General features: G+C 37.6%; 1 protein-coding gene and 1 pseudogene across 1 annotated transcript; one reads left to right on the top strand and one right to left on the bottom strand.

Moving 5' to 3' along the window:
• Window positions 1-2534: 2534 nt before the first annotated feature.
• LOC126801038 (golgin candidate 5) lies at window positions 2535-10511 on the bottom strand. The gene is made up of 19 exons (XM_050528490.1): window positions 10121-10511; window positions 8646-9841; window positions 8175-8246; window positions 7283-7357; window positions 6971-7085; window positions 6838-6899; window positions 6696-6743; window positions 6204-6488; window positions 6030-6089; window positions 5858-5941; window positions 5656-5721; window positions 5485-5583; window positions 5187-5405; window positions 4539-4653; window positions 4213-4433; window positions 4057-4116; window positions 3844-3957; window positions 2937-3011; window positions 2535-2816 (listed from the first exon to the last, which is right to left on the bottom strand). Exons 1-19 carry the CDS (start codon window positions 10272-10274, stop codon window positions 2784-2786), a joined length of 3153 nt encoding a protein of 1050 aa, XP_050384447.1. The 5' UTR covers window positions 10275-10511; the 3' UTR covers window positions 2535-2783.
• A 12518-nt stretch (window positions 10512-23029) lies between these two features.
• LOC126797137 (cytochrome P450 736A117-like) lies at window positions 23030-25558 on the top strand (annotated as a pseudogene).
• The last annotated feature ends 256 nt before the right edge of the window (window positions 25559-25814 follow it).

Below are 25814 nucleotides of genomic sequence, written 5' to 3'. Positions count from 1 at the left end.
GAACTGTGGTGCTATTGTATTCAAGACTTGCAAGATTATGTTGAAGTTTCTGCTAACGGTGAAATGAGATCGCTCAAATATCAAACTCACACAATTATGAGGCTGAGACACAAATCGTCTTCATCCTCTCTCCTGCATCAACATAATCATGTAATTAGTATCTGTTAAGTGAATTAGGATTGTTCACAAGCAGATGCACATTACAGATGAAAAGCTAGCAAATGACACACATCCTATTCTCGCATCTAAAGCTAGTAATTGATGGATGATAAAACTGCTTAAGTTGTTACGAAATCAATCAACAATGTAGATAAGTGGATGTTCTCTAAAAGTGAGTGAACATTTTTGAATGTTCTGGGATGGTTTGATTCTCTCAGAAAGTGCACAACTTGAGTGGTGCACACCGGCGTTGTTTATCCGTTTTGGATTAACATAAACAACTACCATTTGATCTAACATCTGCCAAGAAACAACTACCATCAAATCTACACCTGCGGCGAATCGAATTAAACCTATGCCACCAAGTCCCCATATGCCAACCATGCGAAATTTTTTTTTTCTCGGCATCTAAGAGTCTGCTGATATCTTGTCTACAAGATTCTATTCCAATTGGATGTGTAGCTACGTGCAACTCACATGAAGCGTTTACCACTTGGGCAGACAACTCCTCAACAATGTCTTTGATATGTTTAGTTTAATACCTATGAATTCAATAGCATATATACCAAATCAAATACAGTAGGAGATTAATGGTGTCGAGAAAACAACAATGTACATTGTAGTAAAGGGGTTGAAAACATACTCTGTCATCCCGGACAAGCCATCCGGACAAATATGATGCTTCCTTAAGCGTTGTCCTCCATTTGTCGATGCTATCCTTGTATTTTCATTGATCAAGTGTAGCAAATCCGTCAGCGAAAGCTCCTCTTTGGTGTCGTACATCTGAGGGATCGACCTTGTAAATACAGGTCTAACTTCCTGTCCTTTAGATTTTCTGCATTCAAGTATCTTGACCAGTTCATCTAAGCCCCAACTTGAGGCAGCATAGTTTTTACTTTTTAGAAAAGACAATGATTGAACCTCTGGACTCCTCAATTGCGTTGAGAAGCTCTTTTTATGGCTGCGTTTGGTAGGGTTTATCACCTCTGGTGATTATAAGCTAAGCTCCCCATCATGTTTGGTAACTTGGCTTCTCCCTTCCAGCTTTCAAAAGCTATGGCTTTTTCTTTATATAAGCAGAAGCTGCTCCCCACCTCCTTTCAGAAGTAGAAGCCGAGCTTACAACGTGAAACTTAAATGAAAATTTCAAAATTTTATTGGGTACCCTCAACAACGTGATAGAATTACATGATGTACCAACCTCAAAACTCTCTCTCTTCCTCCACCAAAGTCGCATGTGATGAACTCTGAAGCCATAACCAAGCGCATCTCTCTATATTTCTCTCTCGCTCACCTCTGTGATCCGCTGCTCTGACGACGCATTTGCCAGATCAGATCATACCAGGAACTGATAGTCCTGCCGACCCAATCAGATCCCGTTTGGTATACACCTCCCTCTCACATTTCCAGATTTCTCTTTTCTCTCTCTTCTCTGATCACTGATCGAACTGTTGTTTCTATTACGCAATTGCACAGCCTTTGACCGGAGCACTCGTCAATTTCCTGTTGTTGTGTATTTAGCAAGTCATCTCAATTACTCTTAGTCTAATATGGTGCTTGCCTGAAGAGAGTGGCTTTATTCTTATTCAGATCATTCAAAACTTTATTCTAAATAGCGTAGTCCAAGTGTTCTGCACTTGCTAGTATCTTCAGCCGGGTTTGGTTGAAGACTCAAGCAAGGTTACAGTATTAGATAGAGTTGGCGAAATTGGAAATTGAGTTCTGCTTGTTATCTCCTTTGCTGGAAGTAGAATCAGTTCTCTGTCTGCAGGTTCTTACTATAGCCATACCTCAATCAAACTTGGTCTCATTGCTATCAACAGATCAAACATTTACTATCTCACGTAGCAATTTGGAACGTAACATTAGTAATCAGTCAATGCCATCGAACCCCATAATAGTTAGCCCTGGAAAGTCTACAGGATCCAATTTGTGAGTATTTGGATCCCGCTGTAGTATTCCGACACAGAGAATGCGAAGATAACGCATAATGCATGCTGCAAAGGATTCACGAAACATATGTTGGTCCCTAAACCGAATGCATCACTTGTAGAGTAGCCCGGATGATAACTAGACAATTTCATCTAGCCGATAATTGTAAGCAATGTTGAGGATTTCTTTTTTTATTTTCAACCTTTACACCAAGTCACCAACAATTATCCATCGAAACAGAAATGAAATGATCCGGGAAAAAGTGAAAAATGTCACCGTATCTTGTAAGGCGTATTGAAACGAAAGAATAGACGACTAAACATTAGGAATGTTAATACCAACAATGAGACAGCAAAGGAGGGTGTAGTTGACATTAGAATAGGGCGATACTGTTTAATACGACTGTTAGTTGTTTCTATAAATTGCGTATAACCATGGAAAACTGTCAGCCAAAGATCATGCTATACAACAATTCCCCTGAATTACATGCATGTTTTTAACTTTAACATGCACATCATCAAAATTGCAAAACTTAAAGGAGGGCATCCAACCCTTTTACAAACACTTCAGCAAATAAAACAAGAGCAAACCCAGAATGATGCTTGAATAAAACAATGGCATTTTACCAGTACACAATAGCTTTATATATACCATGATCATGAATTGCTAGACAAATATATGATAATATGAGGTTAGGCTCCAACTGCTGAACTCATTATCTGTATCTGTAAACATGTGGGCAGATATAAGCAAGTTTACAGCAAAAAGCAGTATGAGTAAGATGAGAGAGAATCAAACGGGATTTCAAGAAACAAAAAGCAGAGTAATTACAGCAAAATGTGTACCTTGTTCACAAGCAAGTTTACTTGCTCTCTGTACATCTCTTTCAAGTCTACAATATCCGCACGAAGTTCCTCGAGCTACAGACAGGCATTTACTCTAAATTATCAGGAATCCACATAATATGGCGACTTTTGCATTTCATGAACAAAAGTAAATGAATAGAACACAAAAGAAAGAAAAAAAACAAATAGGGAATTGGCCAACTGGTCACAGATGCTAAAGCAAGTAGGTTCATCTAAAGTACCATCAAGTATAATCACAGAGGCTACCAAGAACACAGATCACATTCTAAACCTTATCGCAACTGTGGTCAGAAACAGAAGGAGAATACCATATAATAGCAGAAGAGACTAAGCTACTCCCAAAACGTACCCCTAATCCTGGTTTAATTGTGAATGGAAAAGTCCCATTTATTTCTTTAAAAAAACTTCTTTTTTAAAAAAATTAATTAAAAAAGACAAGAATATCGGAAAACAGACGACCAGGAGCCCACTGCAGATATTATCACTCAAAATCTAACCAAAAACAACAAAGAGTAAGATAGAATATCAAAACTTTAAACAAAAAGTGAGCTAATGCCCAAGAATCCTTTTTGTTTTTTTTCAAGTACACAAATCACATCCTTCAACCCAAAATATAAAATAGAATGAAAGTTAACCAAGTCTTAAATTCAGGAAATACCCTACTAAATATGTGCTAAAGTACAAAGAAAAACTACCGCATTTGTCAAAACTTATTAACTTTTTAACAGATAAATGGTTTCTCGTTGACTTTTAAATGAAATTTTCAAGAGGTTAAACAGAAGAAGAAAAAATATAATGTCATCACAGTTCATAAGACATCTGTATTACACAAACAATTTTAGTTCAATTATTGACTTCAAACAAAACAAAATGGAGGGATATATACCTCCTCATCTCGTTCACCCATCAGCTCCAATGCGGCAGAATGTCTCCTCCTTAGTGCGTCTAACTCTGCCCTTATGCCAGGTAACATGCCAGCCTCTGCTCGTAACTTTTCACACTGCAGCAACATAATCAACTCTCGAGGTCAATTTTAAAGTAAATAATAAATACCTCCACCAAAAAGAAACAGAGAGAGATACTACGGTCTGTAAACCACCTGTTCTGTCATCTGGACCAGTTCCTCAGCTAGAGAATCACGGATAGATTCCATGGATGCCTATAGTAAGATGAACAAATCATTCGTGAGATGAAACATATTACTAAATACACAAATGACGTATCTGTATATAAGGAGCTTAGAAATGAATCTTACCAGACGAGACATGTAGGATGCAAGTTCACCCTCCTTCTGACGAAGGGAAGCTTCAAATGCGCTAGGTGTCATGCTCTTCATATAGTACGGAGTCATGGTTGCTTCACTGGCATTTCTCCTCTCGGAGAAACTATCAGACGAGTCCAGAGATGCTTGTAGAAAATAGCTTTCCTCCATGCTCCCCAGGCTGCTAGCATTTGAAAGTTTACGGTTCAAGCTTCCTGTAGAAAGTTTAAAATGTATGGCATCAGTGAAAGACAATGGAGATATTTGGAGATTTGGAGAGTTTGGAGAATTGGAGAGTTTATGCGACAAAAACCTCATACCATTCTCAAAAGCAGAGCTTTGCCTTGTTAGGGTTGTCTGATCAGATACAGTGGAAATACGGAGACGAGATGTCTTTTCCAATTCCAACCTGGCAGCTTTCTCCCTTTCTACCTCCTGTCAACCAAAAGATCAATTCATGGAAACTAATAATAACATACAATGACAACTGAAAGAACTATCCTTTAATTTACCTAAGAAAAGGAATTCAACTTAGAATATGCTCAGAGAAAATGTGTATAAATTCTTTTGTCTTGTACAAATGCTTTGAATAAAAAAGGCTTTTCTGTCACATATAATTTAGGGACTGGCTTCGTAAACACTACCAAGAGGAAGTTCCAATTTATTACTATGAAAATTGAAAGACCATGACTGAGGAGGGAAACCAATCAAACAAAAACACAGGGAGTTATCGTGCATGTTTACAAGCAAAAAACAGGTCAACCATATCCACTCTCAATTGGTTCATTGCTTACTTCAGAGTTCAGATGCCTGAAAAATACTCTAGCAGTTAACAATTAATGAAGGGAGAATTTTACTCAGCAAAAAGACAGATGATTTTGACATGGGAAACCACTTTGTATACGGAGATGAAACATAATAAAAACTATTAGCTGGAAATCAAAACAGAAAGGAACTAGAAGCACCACCTGCTGCAGCAGTTCCCTGTGCATCAATGCATCTTGTAACTCCTGCTTATGTTTTCGCCTGAGCTCACGAATTTCTTCTTCAAGCTGGTTTGCACGGCCTTCTTGAGTGTCAGCTTCTTCCTTTGCAGCAAGGTACTCCTGCCTATTTTCAGCTGCTCTTTGTCTCTCCTTTTCAAGAGACTTACTTAACTGTGATTGCTCGGCTCGAAGACATGAAATCTGTAAGATATATTTAGTCCAAGTTAGTTTAGTAGCAATATTCCCAAAAGCAAGGGTGGGACAACTCAAAAAAACCGACCTGAGCCTCAAGAACATTAATCCGAGATAAGGTTTGAGATAAGCGTTCATTCACAGATCTCTCTCTTTCCTCAGCAGACGCAGCTTTTGCCTCTGCTTCCTGTAGAAGTACTAAAGATAAGTGACACAGATTTCAATCTTAAAGCATAACTTGATAAAACACTTTACGAACCTGTAGTCGATTGTTAAGAGACCTCTCAACAGCTGCCCAAGCTTCTGCCCTTCTTGAAGTTGTTTCCTGTAACCCCAAGAAGACAATTAAGAATGAAATCAAACTCCCTACAACTGAATTCAGTAAACTAAGAGCACTACTGAAAGTGCACTGCAATGATCCAAATATTCTCAGGGAAAAATGCATAAATATTTTAATTAACCTGCATTGCTTCAATTTGCCTAAGAAGAGGCCTGGTAGATTCTGGTACTTGTGTGATCAACTCCTCACATCGCCGCTCACTTGCCTAGAATAGAGCAAAAGACGATATTTGTAAGCAAAGGAATTAAGAATTGCAGTGACGAGCTTCGGAAAACAAAGGAAGCTTTACATACTTGATAACGTTTCTGAAGATCCTCAACGTCCCGGCGAAGCATGTCTTCTCTAAATACTGCCTGACGAATTGAAGAAAGTAACTCAGGCCATGACTTTTGGCAGGCCAGTTGGAAATATATCTCTATTCTAGCAGACAGCTCAAACTAACTTTTAAGAATAGACAAATTACGAACCTGCTGCTCTGTTCTAGTGAGCGTTTGTCGTAATTCTTCAAGGGCCTGAACTAGCATAGCCTCACGCTCCTCAGTCTCTCTTAGACGACTCTCTAGTTCAGATCTCACTTCATCGTTAGCACGTGCCTCGGCCATTGCTTCTGCCTCCTTGGCAGCAGCCAAAGCATTAGTATAATACTCTTTCTGTGCTGCAAGTTCGGTTTGGTGCTTTTCTATAGTTTCCTGCAGCAACTTTTCTGTAGCTGTCTTGTCCCTCTTGATACTCTCTACTTTATTCTCTTCTACCTGAAGATAGAATGGCAACCCAAGCATTACTATTGGAAAGACTGACAAACAGTACCGAAAATATGAACTTATCAATCCGCGCGGGCGTGCTATAGAGTAATTCCTTAATTAGAATATATGCTTCAGGACAGAAGGTAATTCCTAAACTAGTATATGCCGTCAGCAGCTCATCAAATTTATGTAAGATGGCTAACAAAATTCAGTTACCTGAAGCTTGGTATTCAACCCTTTCTTCTCTTCTTCGAACTCTCTAATCTGTTAACCAGGTAATTTAAAGCAAAAATATAAGAATAACCTGGAGTCAAATGGACTGAAGAATGGCCAATCAGACAATCAGTAAACCAGTTACCTGAGCCCTTAGTTTTCTAATGAGACCTTCTTGAGTGGCCTGTTTCTTCGAAAGTTCTTCACCTGGTAGGCAAAAAACGCATAAATGGAGGATACTTGTACACTACACTAAATGAGAGGATGAAAACACATACCTTCAGCCATAACTTGATTAATTATTTCATCCTTTTCCTTCAGAAGTGCAGCTGCATCACTTTTCTTATTCTGCTCTCTTCGAAGAGTGTCCCTTTCTTTTGTAAGAGCATAAACCTGAAAATTTAAATAATAAAACATTCAGTAGATGAAAAAAGACAAGTTAAACTGGCATACACCCTTGAGTGTCCTCAAATTTGAACTTAAACTACCAGCAGTTATAACTCATCTTAACTTATTGGACATAGTTAAATTTATTAAGTGAACCAAGACGCAACTATAAACAATCGTTTACAAGATACTGAAACCCGTACCTTCCTTTCAAGCGTTGCAACCCTCTGATGGTATTCCTCCCGCAGAGACTCAACTTCTGCTTCAGTGGATTTTCTCTGTTCAATTGATTTCACTAGTTAAAGGATAAATATCTATGTACACATACGTAGATAAACCTCTATTAATTTCACCAGTCCCTGATGCTATTCTATATCCCTGATTGGCTAAATATATTGAGAAGATGAACCCCTCAACCACAAAAGATTTGGTGGTTTTCAAAGAGAAAGATTAAACATAGATGAAATATGGAGTAAATGCAAACCATCAGATTGAGGGAGCAAAGTACTAATACATAGTTTCATAACCCAAGATAATTACATTGACAAAGATAAAGCATCAGAGAAATCCAATCCGAATATGTACACCAGCATTCCTTTGTGTGTGTGTGTGTGTGTGTGTGTATAACTCAAATTGAAAAAAGAGTGCACAGTAATCATTAACTGAACATACGACACCTGTAAAACGAAGTGGGATTGATATGGCCAACCTCAAAATATAACAGCCAGCAATCAACATGAAATGGCTACATGACAAGCCATGGAGCCAACTGTCTTTATCAAAGAAAATCCTTCAATTTCCCTTTAATGGGATATAATACTCATTGGGTACTGACCAGTCACCATCAAACTTCCAATACCCTCGTCCTCATAAGGAGTATGACAGGATGAAGGGCAGGCAATTGATGGTTGCAGGTACCCAAATCAGCTTTTTGTTCATCCCAAGGACAAACTAAAATTGAAGATAAGCTTATTTTGGGGAGATGATAAGAAAAACTAGTGCAATATGATTCAAATGTAAAACTCAATGAATACATGGAATATTCATCAGCTTTACAGACTCAATCCTTAGATAAAATTAATTAAACATACACACCTTTAAATCTTCAACCATAAGTTTTAAGTGCTCATTTTCATTCATGAACTTAGCGATCTCATCAGCTTTTGCCTGGAAAAAAATGTTCAAATTGATCAGGAAAAAAAAAGATACAAGGCAAAGCATTGTATGTTATGCATCTCTAATGATAATCTACTTCACCTTAAAAGCCACTTATTTAACTACCCTATAGAAATAGAAGAAAGCATTTAACTTTTACAATCACAGCCGTATATAATTTAAAAAATTGACATATTTAACCTAAATGGCTACATAACAAACATATACAGGGAGCACTACTGAATTAAAAAAAATCAAATTTATATAATAAATGTTGAACATATCTCTCATTCCATTCTAAAAGTTCAGCAGCCCCTCAACTGTTTAACCACAAAAATGACAAATATGGCAAATGGCTGACGTCTTATCTTGCTCTGAAATAAGATGAAGAATAATCATTGCAACATGTACCTGAGCCTGTCTTGCAGCACCTTGCAATGCAGCTTCCATCATTTTCATCTCCTTCTTCAGCTTCTCAAGTTCAAGAAAAGTGTTGGAAGCGTCAGGCACATGTGCTCCTGTGTCTGAAGAGTCTGACTTTTGTCCTGAGCTCAGACGTTGCTCATCATAGTTGGTTTCATCCTCATCAACTCGATTTCCAGTTTCTGGTTCCTCAATGATAACCAACTCCGAAGAGACATCTGAAACCTCATTGGAAGTATATACACTAGGTAACTGGTTGGTAGGAGATCCACTAGAGCTATGACTCACCTCAGTGGTAACGGAGTCAATAGCAGATGGCTCAGTAACATCTCGAGGCAGGCTCTCAGTTGATTCCTCATGTTTGGCTGTAGAAACCGTTTCAGTAATGTCTCCAGCCTGAATCACAGTTTCATTATCATTCTCTTTGTCTGCCTTTTGGGCATCTTCATTCTCATGCACATCAGCTTGCTCATGTGGCTCACTGCGCATAGCAGTACTACCCTCAACTTCACCTACATTAACAGCTCCTAACATTTCGTGAGCTGATTCTGAAAATTCTGAGGGTCCCCCAACTGAAATCTTATTGTCTTCTTGAGAACCAACAAAACCCGATGATGTGGCATTCATGGTGGGCTCAGGTGCCTCAACTGGCACCGAGGGCAATTGAGACTCTGATTTCTCAGGCTCTACTTCCGAAGTCTTTGTTTCCTCTGCTGTCTCAGCATTTTTTTCATTTTTTTCTTCCTCAGAAACTTCATTGTCCTCTTTAGCAGTTCGTTCAGTTGCAGAAAATGTCTCAGTCGCCCCATCTTTTTCATCAACCCCAGATGGATTTTGTGGAGATTTAGGTTCCCCTGATGAACTCTCCGCCTTCGGTGGGGATTTAGGCTCCACCGATGACTTCTCAACCTTAAAAGAAGACTCAGGCTCCACTGTCGATTCATCAACCTCAGGTGGAGATTTAGGCTCCCCTGATGATTTCTCAACCTTAGGTGGATATTCAGCCTCTACCGACGATACTTCAACCATAGATGAAGACTCGTGCTCCAACGATGAATCCACAACCTTAGCTACAGACTTGGAAGACTCGGCTCCCTGTGATGATGATTCAACAGTGTCATCCTCACTCTTTTGCCCCATAAAGGACATAATCGTGTCGGCAGATGAAGGCCATAATCCTGAACCTGAACATAGAGAGGCATATCAAAACTCAAAAACATAATATATGCACAATTTCTTACCAAGGCAAGAAAATGAATCATATCGGCACGATCGCAATCATAATACACTAAGAAAAAACATAATTCACAGCTATCAAAAATGCCACTAGCTCAAAATAACAGTCTTGATTATATATTACAAATTCGAGTTTGTATTCCATGCTCTACTCTATCAAGCATATAATGTAGCTCAGAATTACACAAAGCTGTAACAATGTGAACATGTGGGAGGTGGAAAAGTACCTTCATTGCCGGAGTCAGGCTTGTCCTTGTCTTCAAACCCTAAGGCGGTGTCGAAATTCTTCTCGATGTTCTTGACGCTCTCCTGGAGCTTATTCACTGCGCCGGCGAGATCCGGGAAGTTCCCCAACGATACTTTCCCACTGAACCACGCCATTCCTCAATCTCACTGATTCGATTCACTGTTTCAACATCCTATCTAACCACGACAAATCGGAAGATTGATCGGAATCAGATTGCGATTGCGGAGTGGACGCAAGATCCGATTGGAAACTCAAATCATAGCGGTGTGGTTTGTTGAGCTGGAAATATAAGTCGGCGTCGGATCGGCGTCGGGTTTTAGAAATCGGAGACGTGATTTCATGTGGGCAGAGAGAGATGAAGGAGAGGAAGATTTGATTGTTATTGTTTCTTTTTTACTTTACACGAATGAATTCGGGTTAAATGAGTTTGATTGATTATAGTCGCAACGGTGTCGTTTTGCCTATATGCGGTGATATTCATATGGGGGGAGGTGTTGGGAAAATATGGAATTATGGATTAGAACCATTCCTTTCTACAGTTTCACGATATATATGCTGTAAGAAAGAATTTTAATCAATCAAAAAATTTGAGCTTTGGTAATTGTATTTCAATTGGTACTTTTCAAGTTTTTTGTATACATGGACTGGCCTTCCTGCTTGTGCGATGCACGTGCAAAAGGGCGTGCTCACGCTTGTGAAAATGTTGTTTCTAAATTTTAAAGATTGACAATTCTATCTTGAACGCAAAAATTGCAAACTTTGAAAAAATTGAGTAATATTTTCACATGTATGAAAGGACATCATCTAGTGTGCGAGCCGAATCATTTATTGTCGAAGTGTCTCATGTCATTTTTTCCCCTGTTATTATCTTGTATTTGATCATAGATTAACTCCTAATGTCAATCTATTTTGTGATCATGCATATACTATATGCATCACTAAATACTCATTTAAATGTCAATGTGTTAACTAAATTTGATAAGTTATCTCTAAGTTTGCTATAGATTTCTATTTATCGTCTTTATCGTAAAACTGTCACCAAATCATACTTCAAATTTTAAACTTCGTATATGAGAAGTGCCACATAAATATGACATAGTATATTTAAAAAAATAAAAGTAAAAATATATCAAGTCAACCTAACATATACATTCATATGCTCGGTCAAAGGAAATAGATCATTTTCATACAGTTGAATCTTCATTTCATTCTCTTCAAGCATATACAATTGTGAATAATAATCAAAAGAATAAACATTTATACATAATCAGTCCATGCAACTATAGAAACACAATCAACAAACTTGTATATGCTCCAAGTTGAGCGCATGAGGACACCAATGAAAAGAAAATATATACAAACACATGACAAATTCAACAAATAGCGAAAGGACTTCTTTTTGGTGGCTGCAAAAGGATGTAAGTTGATCAAACACCTTATCAGTGTTAGTTTTTTAATGAATGTACTTACTACATACTGACAGAAAAAGAAACAACTTAGCTTCATCAAAGATTCAAATATAAGAGAAAGCACCTCAGTTACTTCTCTGTTCCCAAATGTAGAGAATAAAACTCACATTGTAATCGTGTAAAGAACAAATAAAGAGTTGCAAACTATAATTTGGAGCGAAATATGAACATATTATGGAGCAATTCACAACTGTATCAAACTGACAAAAAAATTAAATACTTTTAAGGGGTGACAACATATACCAATATGCCGTAATTGATCATACTGAATTATTGATCAATGATATATGCATTTAAACACTCATCCTCTTGTTTTGATTTTAAAGAAAAGAAACTCTGGTATAACTTCCATGCATATAATTTCAGAGCAACTAAAAATTTAAAACCAAAAACTTCTCTACAGTTGGAAAAGCTAACCAATTAGTTTATGCAATTAAAAATCAGTTAACAGAGTGAATAAAACTGACCCTATTAGAACAAACATCTCAATGGAGCCACAAACCGATTAAATGACATCATGGAATTACCACTACTGAGACTTGTTGTCATTTCTTCCTGGTATAGTACAATGTAGGGGCGGATCTAGCCTATTTTTGGGGTGACTCAAGCATCCCCAAGCTCAAGACAAGGAAACAAAAACTAGGTTTTAAATCTTTTGATTTTGGGATTCTCCTAAGCCAAACATCTTTAACTAACTAACGCTCCTCATTTATTTCTCTTTTAAACTTTATTGTTTTTCCTCAATAGCGTGTCCTCAGTCAAGTATTTCTTATTCTAGAATGCTAGTTAGGTTAATTACTCGCTAGTACGTTGCTTATTTATTCAAATGTGTATTTGTGTTAGATTTTGATTATGTACGCCGTTTTATCTGATATATATGAGTATTCTTTTTCAATGGTTATAGGTGTATATTAGACTAAAATAACAAATTTGAGTCAAAACTAAAGTGTTCAAAACAAAAATTGCTTCATGGTTTCAATGAAATATCCCATCTATTTTGATTTCAATTAGTAAAATTATATGGTTCCGTTGAAAATCTCCACTATCTTTTTATAGTTAAGTTCAAACATCTCCAATGATCAAATCCTAGATCCGCCACTAGTACGATGCAATCTTATTGTTTCAATTTATTATAACTTAGTTGTCGATCTAATTCAGTCTGCAATAATGAGTTATGGCAGTTGCAAATGAAGGCATTTTGGAAAGAAGTACAACATAGTTATTTTAGTTATTTGGAAAAGATAAATTGCAATACTAAAGAGAATAATCAAAGAACCAAACCAACATGGGTTGGGATCCAATCAAAGCTCTTCAGATCCATTCAAAGATTTTCTATAATCAAAATATAATATATGAGAACTCAGTAAGCCACTGCAGGCCATTGTATAATTACGGAAATCCATTATCTCTACATCAGTTGTAGAGATTCAGAGAAGACTTACCTGATTTAAACTCCCTTATATAATTCTCCAAGACTTGAAGGAGAAGAAAACACCTTCAATTGCGTGAATAAAACTTTGATCTGAAATAAGCACAACTGGTTAAGCATGCCTTACCTTTTATTCCACAAGTCTCCCTATTATAATTTCAGTCATGACCCTTGCAATCACCAAAGACAAACGATGAGAAATCATGATTGATGGATTAACATTTTATCACATTCACAGCAAACCAAACAGGTCAAGAATTGAACAAAATCATAATGACACTTTCATAAACTTATTAAAGTCAATAAAATCTCAATAAGAATGAAAATCTAATTCCCAACTTGATAACCCAATTATCATAACCAACAAACTCATTGCTCTGTATCTAATTCACCAAAAAACACACACATTCTTCCCAAAATCAATTCTTAAAATCCAAGATTACCTGAGAATAGGAATACATGTGAAAACAACTTAGCTAACTTCCTTCACGTTATAGAGGAACCACACGTCTAAGATAATTTGACTTCAACGAATTTGCAAACAGTCGACCGATACATGATAATTTGATCATGATTTCGCTCTACCTCTCTTTTGTATGAACTGTGAATCGTAAATTGGGAGAGGGTATTTTGATGTAGACATATGTACTTGGATAAGTCCCACATACTCTTCGTTTGAGATCGTGTGCCTGACAGTTTCCCTCGTCTTCTAATCGTGCAATTCTTCTCTTCATGATGCACGGTTCTAGACTTCCGTATTTATATTTCAAGGATTATTATGGTATGCTACGGTAATAAGTCCTTCTAATTTTCATTAATTTTAGTGAACTTTGTATATGCGGGGATAATTTAGGAGTTTAAAAAAATTGGTGAATATTGTAGGAGAATTATCTCTGTAATCTTCTAAGGTATCTTGTTCTAATTAGTATATGTTAGTCTAGATAATGAATGATATATAATCCCTAAATCTACGGGATACTGAATGTAATGCCTATATAATGGCTCCCTTATCAATGAATATATTTTTCCCTATTATGATGCGAATTAAATTTTTGTGTAAGACGTTATCAGCACGTAGTTCTAACCATGAGTGCCTAGGTCTAGAACCCTAAAACAATTATGAAAAAAAAAATCCTTCTACCATGAAAAATTCGACAAAAGAAGATGAAAAATCTTTGAAAAAATTCGACAGAAGACGGAAAAAAATAGAATTTCTGAAAAGAAAAAAAAAGAAATCGATCTTGTTTTGGGCACCCAGAAAATCTACTTTGGGCACCCCAGCCTTCCTCCGACCAGCGAGGTCAACCCGGTATTGTATTCCCGGAACCGCTCTTTCCTTCGATCTGCGCTGATCAGATTTCCTCCTTGCTTACGGTCTTCAATCTGGCGCTTGTTCCCAAGACCCCATCGTCCAGACAGCTACGCTACTGTAATCCTTATCACATCGACCCCGCACGCACGTCCCTTGCGTAGCATGCTGCCATGGCTTTTGAGCCATCAACGACAAAGATCCATGTCGACGCTAATCTCAGGACCGGCAACACCTCTCCTGCTCCAGATGTGCCTAGATCGGTGGCAAACCCTTAGACATCGGACCCAGCGCCCTCGATGAAGGAACAACGCTGCACGACATCTTTTGCAGATCAACCTCCACCGGATTTCCGACCCGGTCGTAGTATTAACCCGACCCGACTATGTCACAAGGTTTTCTTACCCCTTGTGGTAAATTGGTAAAATCCGCGGCATGGAAATTTTGCCTCCAAGTAAAACCGTTTTTATCCCATGGGTAAAATAGGTTTTTTATATGGTTTATGTAAACTAACCATATATTTTAATTGTTTATGTTATTAATCACATAATGATACAAAATCGAATGGCGAGAGTTATTTGTGACGTATATTCGTGGATTCAAGTATGATTATGGAATTAAGCAAGAGCAACAATTACGTTGTTTATTTGGCAAACAAACAAGTACGTGTTCTCCTTTAGGAATTTCAAAATAAAGACTATAGAGTAGTCCCCTAAGTTCCCTTAGAGGATGTTCAGATGAAAAATGAAGTTTCGAGTAATTTCAATGACAAGTATTTGATCTCCTCGAGGGATATCAAAAAAGTAGCAGTCCTATAATCTTCTCAAATGATATCTAATTAGGAAGTGTTCTCCTCGAGCATTATTGAGGAAAGTAATGAATCACATGACAGTTATTGGTCAATACTTAATACTTGATAGAAGAACTATAAATTTAAGAGCCAATACTCGGGTGATGAGTCACAAGTGCGGAAATAATAGTGATGGTGGTAAAAGTGGATAATGTGGTGGAGATAAAAAGTTTGAATATGGATAACCTTATGTAGATGGACGATTGGACCAATTTACTTGTGAAAATAATTTTAATTATCCTACCCAAGATCAGGATCATGAATGTAGAGCTTCAAGGCAATCAATTTCATAGATGTGTGTATCTAACCTTGCAACAATATCGCTTCAAGTCCAAAAATTAAGGTCGAAGTTCATTCACACACGATTTCATAAATTTGTCGAGTCAGATAGCTCAAAATTAAAGTAAAATTATAATAGAGAGTTTGGTGCAACCACTATTTGTCATTACTTTTATATGGGATCTCTCCGACCATTTTTAATATATACTAATCCATTTGATCAAATTCTTAAAAACATTAAAAATTAGTACATTCGTTTGATCTGATTTTCATTGAGGGAATTGGTATACAATCTAAGCAGACACACTATAGACACTTGGTATGAATCCGATTAGAATTACTTTGATGCAATGTAGTGAACTCAGCATTATGCTTAAAGAAGTCCCAAATAGTTAGAGAGCAATTGAAGATGGACCCGCACTGATCTTTATTAATCAACAAAAAGTCTAGACTGGTGTCCTCCCCCGAGTGGCAGACTCAAATTAAATTTTGATGGGGATTTCAAAAATGATGGCACATGAGGGGCTGGTTGGGTTGTGAAAGATGATCAGGGGCACGTGTCATGACCCGAACTTTGTTCACTTCCTCACTTACCATTATCATTTACTCGTATCGAGAGTCGTTCTAAGTGGAAACTTAAATAGTTGACTTCTAATTCGTATGTTATTCGTGAAAACTTTCTTCACGGAAGTAGTTGAGTTCGACGATACGAGTTCGTAAACATGTGGTACACTTAAAATGATTATTATATGTAAGAGTTGTTGGCAACCAAAATTAAGCGTAAAATTTGGATTAAAGTTTCTTCAAGGGCAATATTATAATTTCACATTAGCACCTTAATCTTTAAACTCTCCTCCCTTCTCTCTCAGCCTCACCTTTCTGTTTCTGTCTCCCAAAACCCAGCCCCGCCGTCGCTGTTTCTTCAGCCGGCGTATGATTCCAATTAAATTCACCATGTGCTTGAATTCCTTTCGAGTAATTTGGAGGCAGGGTGTCTCAACATGTACATGGTGCATGGTCTCAAAGGCTTCAGGATTTGAACTCCGCACTGCATGTTGAATCAGCACGTGTGTGTGTGGGGTGTTGTGCTCTAAAGGTGGAAATTGTTTGTGTTATTCTTGTGACGGCCCTGAAATCTGACACTATGTACTCTTTTGAGGTTAATAGGCTTCTGGAGGATTGTAAAGCTCTCATCCTTATATTTGAGTTTATTTCTATTAGTCATGTTTTAGAGAAGTAAATAATGTTGTTTATCGGTTAATACATTTTGCTAGTATTAATAGTGTAGTGGAATTTTGGGTTGACGAAGTTCTAAATATTATTCAAGATGTCATAGTCGAGGATTATTGTAATATGTCTAGTGCTAATCAGGGTTCTCGGGTTTTGCATAATCGTAATAATATGAGAGGTGGGTGTAGGAGTAGCCTCGCCTAGAGGCTCGTCTGAAACCTTTTATAAATATATATTATACTCGCTACCCTATTGATCAAGGGAAAGTTATACAAAATTATACTCTAATTACAATAATTGAACGAGTCGATGAGAATGGTTCCCAACTAGGTTGCACGGACACGCCATTATAGTGGCGTATAGTGTGTCCGACACGGACACGCACACCGACACGCCGGACACGCTTTTCCGCATTCAGACACGCGAGTGTCCAAATGTGACACGCGGACACGCACCAACTCATAATAAAAGTGAAAGTGCTTATGGTGAGAATCGAACCTTGGTCATCCAAGGCACTCAACAACTCCTCAACCATTCCAACAGATTATGTTTTTGTTATATTTATGCACACTTTAATATATATAAGGAGAGAAACTCGTGATAAAAATAAGAATGCTTGTGGTGGGATTCGAACCTTGGTTATCCAAGGTATTTATCAAGTCCTTAGCCATTCTAACAAGTTATGTTTTCATCATTTTAATGCACACTTTGACATATATATACATCTAAAATTCTAAATACTTTCAAATTTATAAAATAATTTTTTAATATATATATATATTAAAAATAATATTTAATTAACGTGTTTACCACGTGTCCGTGTCCAAAAAAATTTCTATATGCCGTGTCTCCGTATCGAATCGTGTCCAATACGGACACTCGTGTCTGTGTCTGTGCTACTTAGGTTCCCAACCTCTGTCGAATAAGTCAATGAAATTACTAATTAATTTAGCACGAGATGCTCACCTATATATTCTTGATTTTCTTGTTCCAACCTCGGACGTTATTGGTTACTTATTTTAATCTGAGATGCTTCACATTTTATTCCGGACAGATTCCCTTTTGTTTTTGTCCTTAATCAAGTTCCAATTCTATAGCTATAAGTTTATACCTACACCACCATGCTGGCTTGGATATAGCTACAAACAAGAATACAAGATGTTAAACCTTCTCCAAGTGCTTGTGGCGACATTCTCAAGCTTCTTGCAGCATTTCGTGTTGCAACTTACACATCTGGTCATTTTCCTTGCCCTCTTATACAAATGGTGTTCTTCCAAAAGCTCATCATCACTACCACCTTCTCCATGGAAGTTGCCTGTGATCAGAAACCTTCATCAACTGGGCTCACACCCTCATCGTACACTCCAAACCCTAGCTCTAATCCACGGCCCTCTCATGCTACTCCACTTTGGAAGCATGCCGGTCCTTATTGTCTCGTCCGCCAAGGCTGCTTGCGAGATCATGAAGACCCATGACCTCTTATTTTCCAACATACCCCAAATCACCTTTTTCAAAAAGCTTCTATATAATTTCAAGGACGTTGCTGTTGAAATTATGAAGAAGATGAATATGAGTATGAACAAATGAACTTTCAATTTGCTTGAATGAATAATCAACAATGGCTGAACCAACACTTTTAAATACAAGAAGAGCAGACAACTCTAACACCTACACAACATACTAACCTCAACTAAACCATACTAACTATTGTTCAACTAACCACTAATCACTATAAAAGACTGAGAAATAACAGAAACCATAGATTAGACACAAGAAGAAGACGTGGGTGGAGCTTAACAACTGTACGATTGCACGACCTAAAGCTTTGAGAAAGAAGAAAGCGACATTAACTTGCACAAACGACCACCAAGAGATAAACTAAAAACGACAAGAACATAACCGAACAGCAAGCAAACTACAGAGGAGCTGCAGCTCCGCTTGCATCCCATAACCATGTCTGCAAAGACATGCAACCCATAATGAATTCATTCAATACTCCCTCTCAAGCTTGGATTGAGGTAGGCTCTTAATCCAAGCTTGGACAACAATCGATGAAACTGAGCAGAGGGAAGAGCTTTGGTGAAAATATCAATGAGTTGATCAGAGGAGCGAACATAAGCAATCTCTAAAACTTTGGACTGAACTTGATCTCGGACAAAGTGACAGTCTACCTCAATGTGTTTCGTGAGTTCATGGAATACTGGATTAGCTAAAATGTGAATGGCAGCTTGATTATCACAATGCAAAGTAATGAGATAGTTGCATGGGATTCCCATCTCACTGAGCAGTGACTCTAGCCATATCAGTTCACATGAAGTGGAAACCATAGCTCTATATTCAGCTTCAGCGCTAGAACGAGCTACAACCGTTTGCTTTTTTACTTTTCCATGTCACTAAATTACCTCCAACAAAGGTTCAGTAACCAGTAATGGACTTGCGATCAATATAACTACCAGCCCAATCGGAGTCACAAAAACCTTCAAGTCTAAAATGACCATTTTTCCTCATGAATACAACTCTGGTCACTGTGCCTTTAAGATATCGAAGAAGCCTCTTAACAAGCTGTAAGTGATAGATGTTAGGAGCATGCATAAATTGACTCACCAAGCTCACAATGTGTGTGATGTCTGGTCGCGTAATTGTAAGGTAGATAAGCTTGCCAAGCAATCTTTAGTATGCAGAAATGTCACTAAGGACTGCTCCATCTTTATCAATCTGAAGCTTGCTAGGAAGTGGAGACTTGGCTGGTTTGCAATCATGCATTTGAGCTACTTGTAATAGATCAATTATGTACTTCCTTTGATTTAAAAATAGACCAGTTGAAGTATGATCCAGTTCTTATACCAAGGAAGTACCTTAATGAGCCAAGATCTTTAATGGAGAAGGTGGCATTTAGAGATGACTTTAAGGCCTTGATTTCATCATCATCATCACCTGTTATAATTAAATCATCAACATACACAAGAATAATGAGTAGCCAGCTGCCCCATTTCTAATGAACATTGAAGAGTCTGCTTTGCTTCAACTGAAACCAACAGAAAATAGGACTGAACTCAATTTGGAATACCAAGCTCGAGGAGACTGTTTAAGTCCATAAATATCCTTATGCAACTTACAAACAATGCCAGGTTCATTTTCACGAGCATGACCAGGAGGTAGTCTCATATACCCTTCCCCTTCTAAATCTCCATGCAAAAAATCATTTTTTACATCCATTTGAAAAAGATTCCAGCACACTCTAACTGTATTCAACTTAGCCACAGTAGCAAATGTCTCTTTGTAATCAACACCAAAAGTTTGAGTGAACCCATGAGCTACTAACCTGCCTTTATATCTCTCAATGGTGCCATTGGAATGAAACTTGATTTTGTAAATCCACCTAGCTCCAACAACCTTCTGACCCTTTGGCAAAGAAACAATGCTCCAAGTTTTGTTGTCATGGAGAGCTTTGAGCTCATCTTGCATAGCTTGTCTCCATTCCGGAGAGGAATTTGCTTTTGCAAAAGTTCTAGGTTCAAAGACATCATTCATTTTAGTCAGAAAAAGCAAAATGTGATGCAGACACATTGATTGAGTTAACTGAATTGCCAAGAGGGTGTTTTGGAACATAATGAACAAAACCCTCCAGTTTAGTGGAGATTTTTCTAGTTCGACAAGGATATCGTGGTTGAGATGATTAAGGCTCGGAAATAACAGCAGGTTCTTGATATAAAAAAATCATTATATCGAGGCTCTTCGTGGGGCTCCTCTACATACTTAACAACCTCATTATAAGCCATCTCAAGATCAGTTTCAACATCATCATTGCGATCAATACTAGCAGGCTTATGCTCAAGAACATTGCTAGGAGTAACAATGTCAAACAACTCTCCTGATGATCAGTGTCACTGGACTGATAGAAGGACATTGATTCATCAAATGTCACATCTCTTGAAACATACACTTTCCTTGTCTCTGAATGTAACACTTGTACCCCTTTTGTGAGGAGGAATATCCAAGAAATACACACTTAATGGCTCGAGGATCAAGCTTGTCTCTTTGTGCTTTCTGAACATGAACATAACAAACACTTCCAAAAATCCTCAAATGATCAATGTCAATTTTCCTACCCTTTAGAACCTCAAAAGGGAGACATGAAATCAAGAACTCTACTTGATAAATGATCTATCAAATATGCAGCAGTTTGAATTGTGTGTTACAAGAATTTTTTTAGGGACATGAGCTTGCAGCATAAGAGCTCGAGTTTTCTCAAGCAAGTCTCTATTCTTTCTCTCGGACACTTCATTTTGTTGGGGAGTTCCTACACAACTTGTTTGATGGAAAATTCCATGTGTACTGAGGTAATTTGACATGTTGTTAGAAGTATATTCGAAGCCATTTTCTTATCTTAAGACACAAATTTTGGAAGAAAAATGATTTCTAACCAAATTGTGGAAATCTTGGAAGCTTTTCATCACTTCTGACTTGTGTTTCAAGAGGTAAAAAAAAAGTTGTTCTTGAGAAATCATCAATAAAAGTCACATAGAATTTATAGCCATCAAAAGATGTGACTCTAGCAGGTCCCCATACATCAGAATGCACAACTTCAAAATGTTGAGTTACTCTAGAACTAGAACTAGGAAAGGGTAATCTAGTTGACTTAGACTTGTAACATATTTCACAGTCATGAATTATTTTACACACATTTGGAAAAAAAAAACGCCATAACATGATTGGAAGGATGTGCTAGACGCATGTGCCATCATTGATGCAGAGTTGAAGACTTGGTTTCAGCTAGGAGGCTTTTTGGAAAACTTGAGGAACTGAAGATGTAATAAAGGCCATTAAGAAAGAAGCCTTCACCAATCTTCTTCTGAGTTACTCGATCCTGAAACACCACACTATGAGTTGAAAAGATAACAGACAATCTAGCCATCTGATGATTTTTCCCACATATAACAATTTGAATGGGAATGATGGCACATACAAAATGGATAACTCTTTATGACTTGAGAACAATGACATTTTTCCCCTTCCCAGAATGGGAACTTTCTTCCCATTAGCAACAGATACATGAGATGGTTTATCAAAGGCATGGAAATCTTTTAATTCAAATGACTTGTTTGACATATGATCAGTGGCACCAGAATCAACAATCCAAAAATTATGATCCTTGTTAAGATTTAGAGCAGTAGAAATAGCACAAACAATACCTGGAATGTCCTCAGGCTTTGCAATTTTTTCCTCTGCAAGGAACCCTGTAAATTTTCCTAGCATGGCAGTGCGCTCATTACTTTCATTGCTGCATTGCTTTTGTTGCAAGAAATTAGCAAACTCGTTGATTAGTGAAATAGGATTGGCTGAGAACTTCATCATCTCGTCAGAGGCATTGTTGGCAGAGCTTCAGTAGTTTGCTTTAGGGTTATATGCTTGCTTTATCTTCCCTTTTCCAAATCTAATCTCATCACCACGGTTCTTAGGATTGAGTTCAGAATGCAGGATCCAACAAGTTTCTTTGAGAAGACCAATGCCAGCTCGACCAATTTTTTCACAATGTGTGCACTTCAAATCAGGCCTCCTGCCTCTATATGGCCTGCTACTAACAAAAGCTCTACTCTCAGTAACTTGAGTCTCAGCAACAGCTACATCTACACTCATAATCTTCTTTCTGGTTTCTTCTCTTTGAATAGTAGCACTGACTGAGTTAAGAGAGGGAAGCTCTGAAGACATCAAAATGTGGCTTTTAAGGTCCTCATACTCAGGTCCAAGGTTGATCAGAAGCTTGAAGATCTTGTCTTCTTCTCTTCTTTTCAAGATTGTGGCTGAGTTAGTGGTATGGGGCATGTAGATCTCAAGCTCATTCCATTTTGCCGTGAGATTTCCATAGTGCTCAATGAAAGTGAGATTGCCCTGCTGAATTGCTGCAATCTGCTGCTTGATTTGAAAAATTCGTGCACAGTTGTTGAGATCTCCATAAAACTCCTTGATAGCATTCCACATCTTAGCAATCGAATCATAGTACTGAAAGATTTGGTGAAGCCTTGGTTCCATGGAATTGATTATCCATGACCTTACTAGCTGATCTTAAGGTTGCCAAGTATCAAATTCTGGAATGGAGGATGAAGGCATCTTGATCTTTCCATTGATGAATCCAAGCTTGTTTCTGCCACCAATAGCAAGGATCATGGCATTTGACCATGAAATGTAGTTGAACTCATTGAGCAATGAGGATATGATACGATTAGAGGTGGTGTCAACAACCTCAGATCTAGATGAAGACGAATCTTCTTTTTTTCTGATACCTCCAGTCATAATGAAGGGAATAACAAAATGAAGATGAAACAATGAGAGTGAAGAACAGAGACATGTCCTATAAGGATCACTGCTCTGATACCATGTTGTAATTATGAAGAAGATGAATATGAGTATGAACAACTGAACTTTCAATTTGCTTGAATGAATAATCAACAATGGCTGAACCAACACTTTTAAATACAAGAAGAGCAGACAACTCTAACACCTACACAACATACTAACCTCAACTACACCATACTAACTACTGTTCAACTAACCACTAATCACTATATAAAACTGAGGGAAAATAAAAACCATAGATTAGACACAAGAAAAAGACGTGGGTGGAGCTCAGCAACTGTACGATTGCACGATCGGCAATTAAAGCTTTGAGAAAGAAAAAAATGACACTAACTTGCACAAATGACCGCCAAGAGATAAACTACAAACGACAAGAACAGAACCGAACGACAACCAAACTGCATAGGGATTGCAGCTTTGCTTACATCCCACAGCCATGCCTGCAAAGACATGCAACCCACAATGATTTCATTCAATAGTTGCAATGGCACCGTACGGCGAGTACTGAAGGCAGCGAGTACTGAAGGCAGCTGAAAAGTATATGTGTCTTGAATCTCTTGAGCAACTCTAGGGTTCGGTCTTTTCGTTATGTGAGAGAAGAAGAAACAGAGTCCATGATCAACACCATTAAGCAGTCTTGTACTCTATCCTCATCTTCACCATCAGCCTCGGCGTCCTCTGTTTTGAATCTAACTGAAATGTTCGTGAGGCTTACTAATGATGTCATCTGTAGAGTAGCTCTTGGGAGGAAGTACAGTGATCGGGGAAAGGTTGAGGGAGGATGTTTATGAAGCTTTCTGGAGAGTGCGCAGAGTTAATGGGGCGTGTAAATATTGGTGACTATATTCCATGGCTCGCTTGGGTCAGTCGTGTTAATGGTTTGGACGCTAAATTAGACAGTCTGGCTAAACGGTTTGATGAATTTTTGGATTTGGTTGTTCAAGAGCATATTGATAGCTCAAAGGGTTATGAAGGAGATGAGGATGATGGAAAATATGATTTAGTGGATGTTTTGCTTTCGGTTCGTGAAGAAAACATAGCTGGTTTTACCATCGATAGAGTTAGCATAAAGGCTATCATCTTGGTACGTAGCCTTGTCAAACTTTCGTTAGCATATCTGTAAAGCTAGTTGATTATTAAGAGAGACGATCTTAGGTAAAAATTAATTATGACTTAATTTCGTTAGCATACCAGTGCTTCCTATCCATCTCAATAATTTCATGTGAAAGCCAGTAACAAATTTTTAAGTTGGTTTCTATGAGAGGCCGATGATTTCATTTATTTTATTTTATTTAGTTTGACATCTTATATATTCTTGTAGGATATGTTTGTCGGCGGCACCGATACTACATTTACAACTTTGGAATGGGCAATGTCCAAGCTTTATAGGAATCCAAGTGTTATGAAGAAATTACAAAATGAGGTAAGGGGAATAGTCGGAAATAAGAACGAAATAATAACAGAGGATGACTTAGTTGGAATGAACTATCTGAAAGCAGTAATCAAAGAGACTCTTCGCTTGCATCCGCCAGTTCCATTATTACTGCCTAGGATTGCTACCCAAGATATAAACATAAATGGCTACAACATTATGTCTGGCACACAAGTCTTTATTAATGCGTGGCAGATTGGAAGGGATCCGAAGTCTTACGAGGAACCAGAGAAGTTTGAACGTGAAAGATTTATGAACATCGTTGACATAGATTATAAAGGTAACGATGGATTCTAATTTATTCCATTTGGGGCTGGCAGGAGGGGTTGTCCAGGAATTCAGTTTGCTATGGTTGTTCAAGAGATTGCTTTAGCGAATTAAATTCACAAGTTCGATTGGTTATTGCCTTGCGATGAAAGAGGTCACATGACTGAAAATACTGGTGCAACTGTGAACAGAAAATATCCCTTTAAGGCCTTGGCTATACCATATCCTTGCAACAGTACAGTTCATGTATGTATGTGAATTCGTACTTGTTTTTGATCTTTTGTATTTTGAGTTCTCAGTTAATATATTGCTTAAGAGTAACAACACCATGAATCTAAATATTGATTCGTTTTACCACAATAATGACAAATTTATTGTCATTTGTATAAATGTGAGTATCACATAGACACACACAGATGAGTACCTAAAAAAATTCATTATTGAGATACAGAAAGTATATTCTCTCATATACATATTGTATATATATATATGTAGCGTAACATGCACATAATAGTGACACTGAATCATCAAAAAGTCTAGTGATACCACGTTTTACTGCTTGGGAGACATATCATATGTCAACTTCTACTAGAAATTGCTCATACCCTATGGGTGTGGGAAAGAGGATGGTCGTGAGTGGTTAATTTCTATAAGGAAATAATATTGTTTATTAATGTATATAAGTTTTATTTATTTTTTACCATAATACTCCTGTTTTTTTTTTACAATGTAGCAGATTGGTGGGTATTTTGTAAAGGGTTTGGGTGTTAGCTATAATAAAGATTCAAGTCCAAAGTGAGTGTTTTACTCTACAAAATAGGTAAAACCACGTTGGATGTATGGCAAAGCAGTAATTGTTACACTAAGGGGGTGTTTACCTACCAGTAAAGTGAATGATTCCCTCCGGAGTCATTCCGTTTCCTTTAAAAATGCCGTTTACTAACCTTATCCAAAATGAAATCGACATGGGTCCCACCTAATTTTCAGGAATCAATCCTCCGTCTTGATTTTGGAGAGCAGACTAAGGGGGTTGTATTCAATCTAAATTTTAAAAG

The sequence above is a fragment of the Argentina anserina genome, chromosome 6 (genome assembly GCF_933775445.1).
Source record: "Argentina anserina chromosome 6, drPotAnse1.1, whole genome shotgun sequence".
NCBI classification, from domain to species: Eukaryota; Viridiplantae; Streptophyta; class Magnoliopsida; order Rosales; family Rosaceae; genus Argentina; species Argentina anserina.
Note: the sequence above shows the minus strand (reverse complement) of the source record. Positions and strands in the feature narration are given on the sequence as shown.

Excerpts from the sequence above, each read along its gene's own strand:
- LOC126801038 (XM_050528490.1), bottom strand. The coding sequence starts at position 10,274 with ATGGCGTGGTTCAGTGGGAAAGTATCGTTGGGGAACTTCCCGGATCTC. Across the intron at positions 9,842-10,120 it reads GCCTGACTCCGGCAATGAAG|GTTCAGGATTATGGCCTTCA; the intron begins GTACTTTTCCAC and ends CTCTATGTTCAG. Across the intron at positions 5,722-5,857 it reads GGCAAATTGAAGCAATGCAG|GAAACAACTTCAAGAAGGGC; the intron begins GTTAATTAAAAT and ends TTGGGGTTACAG.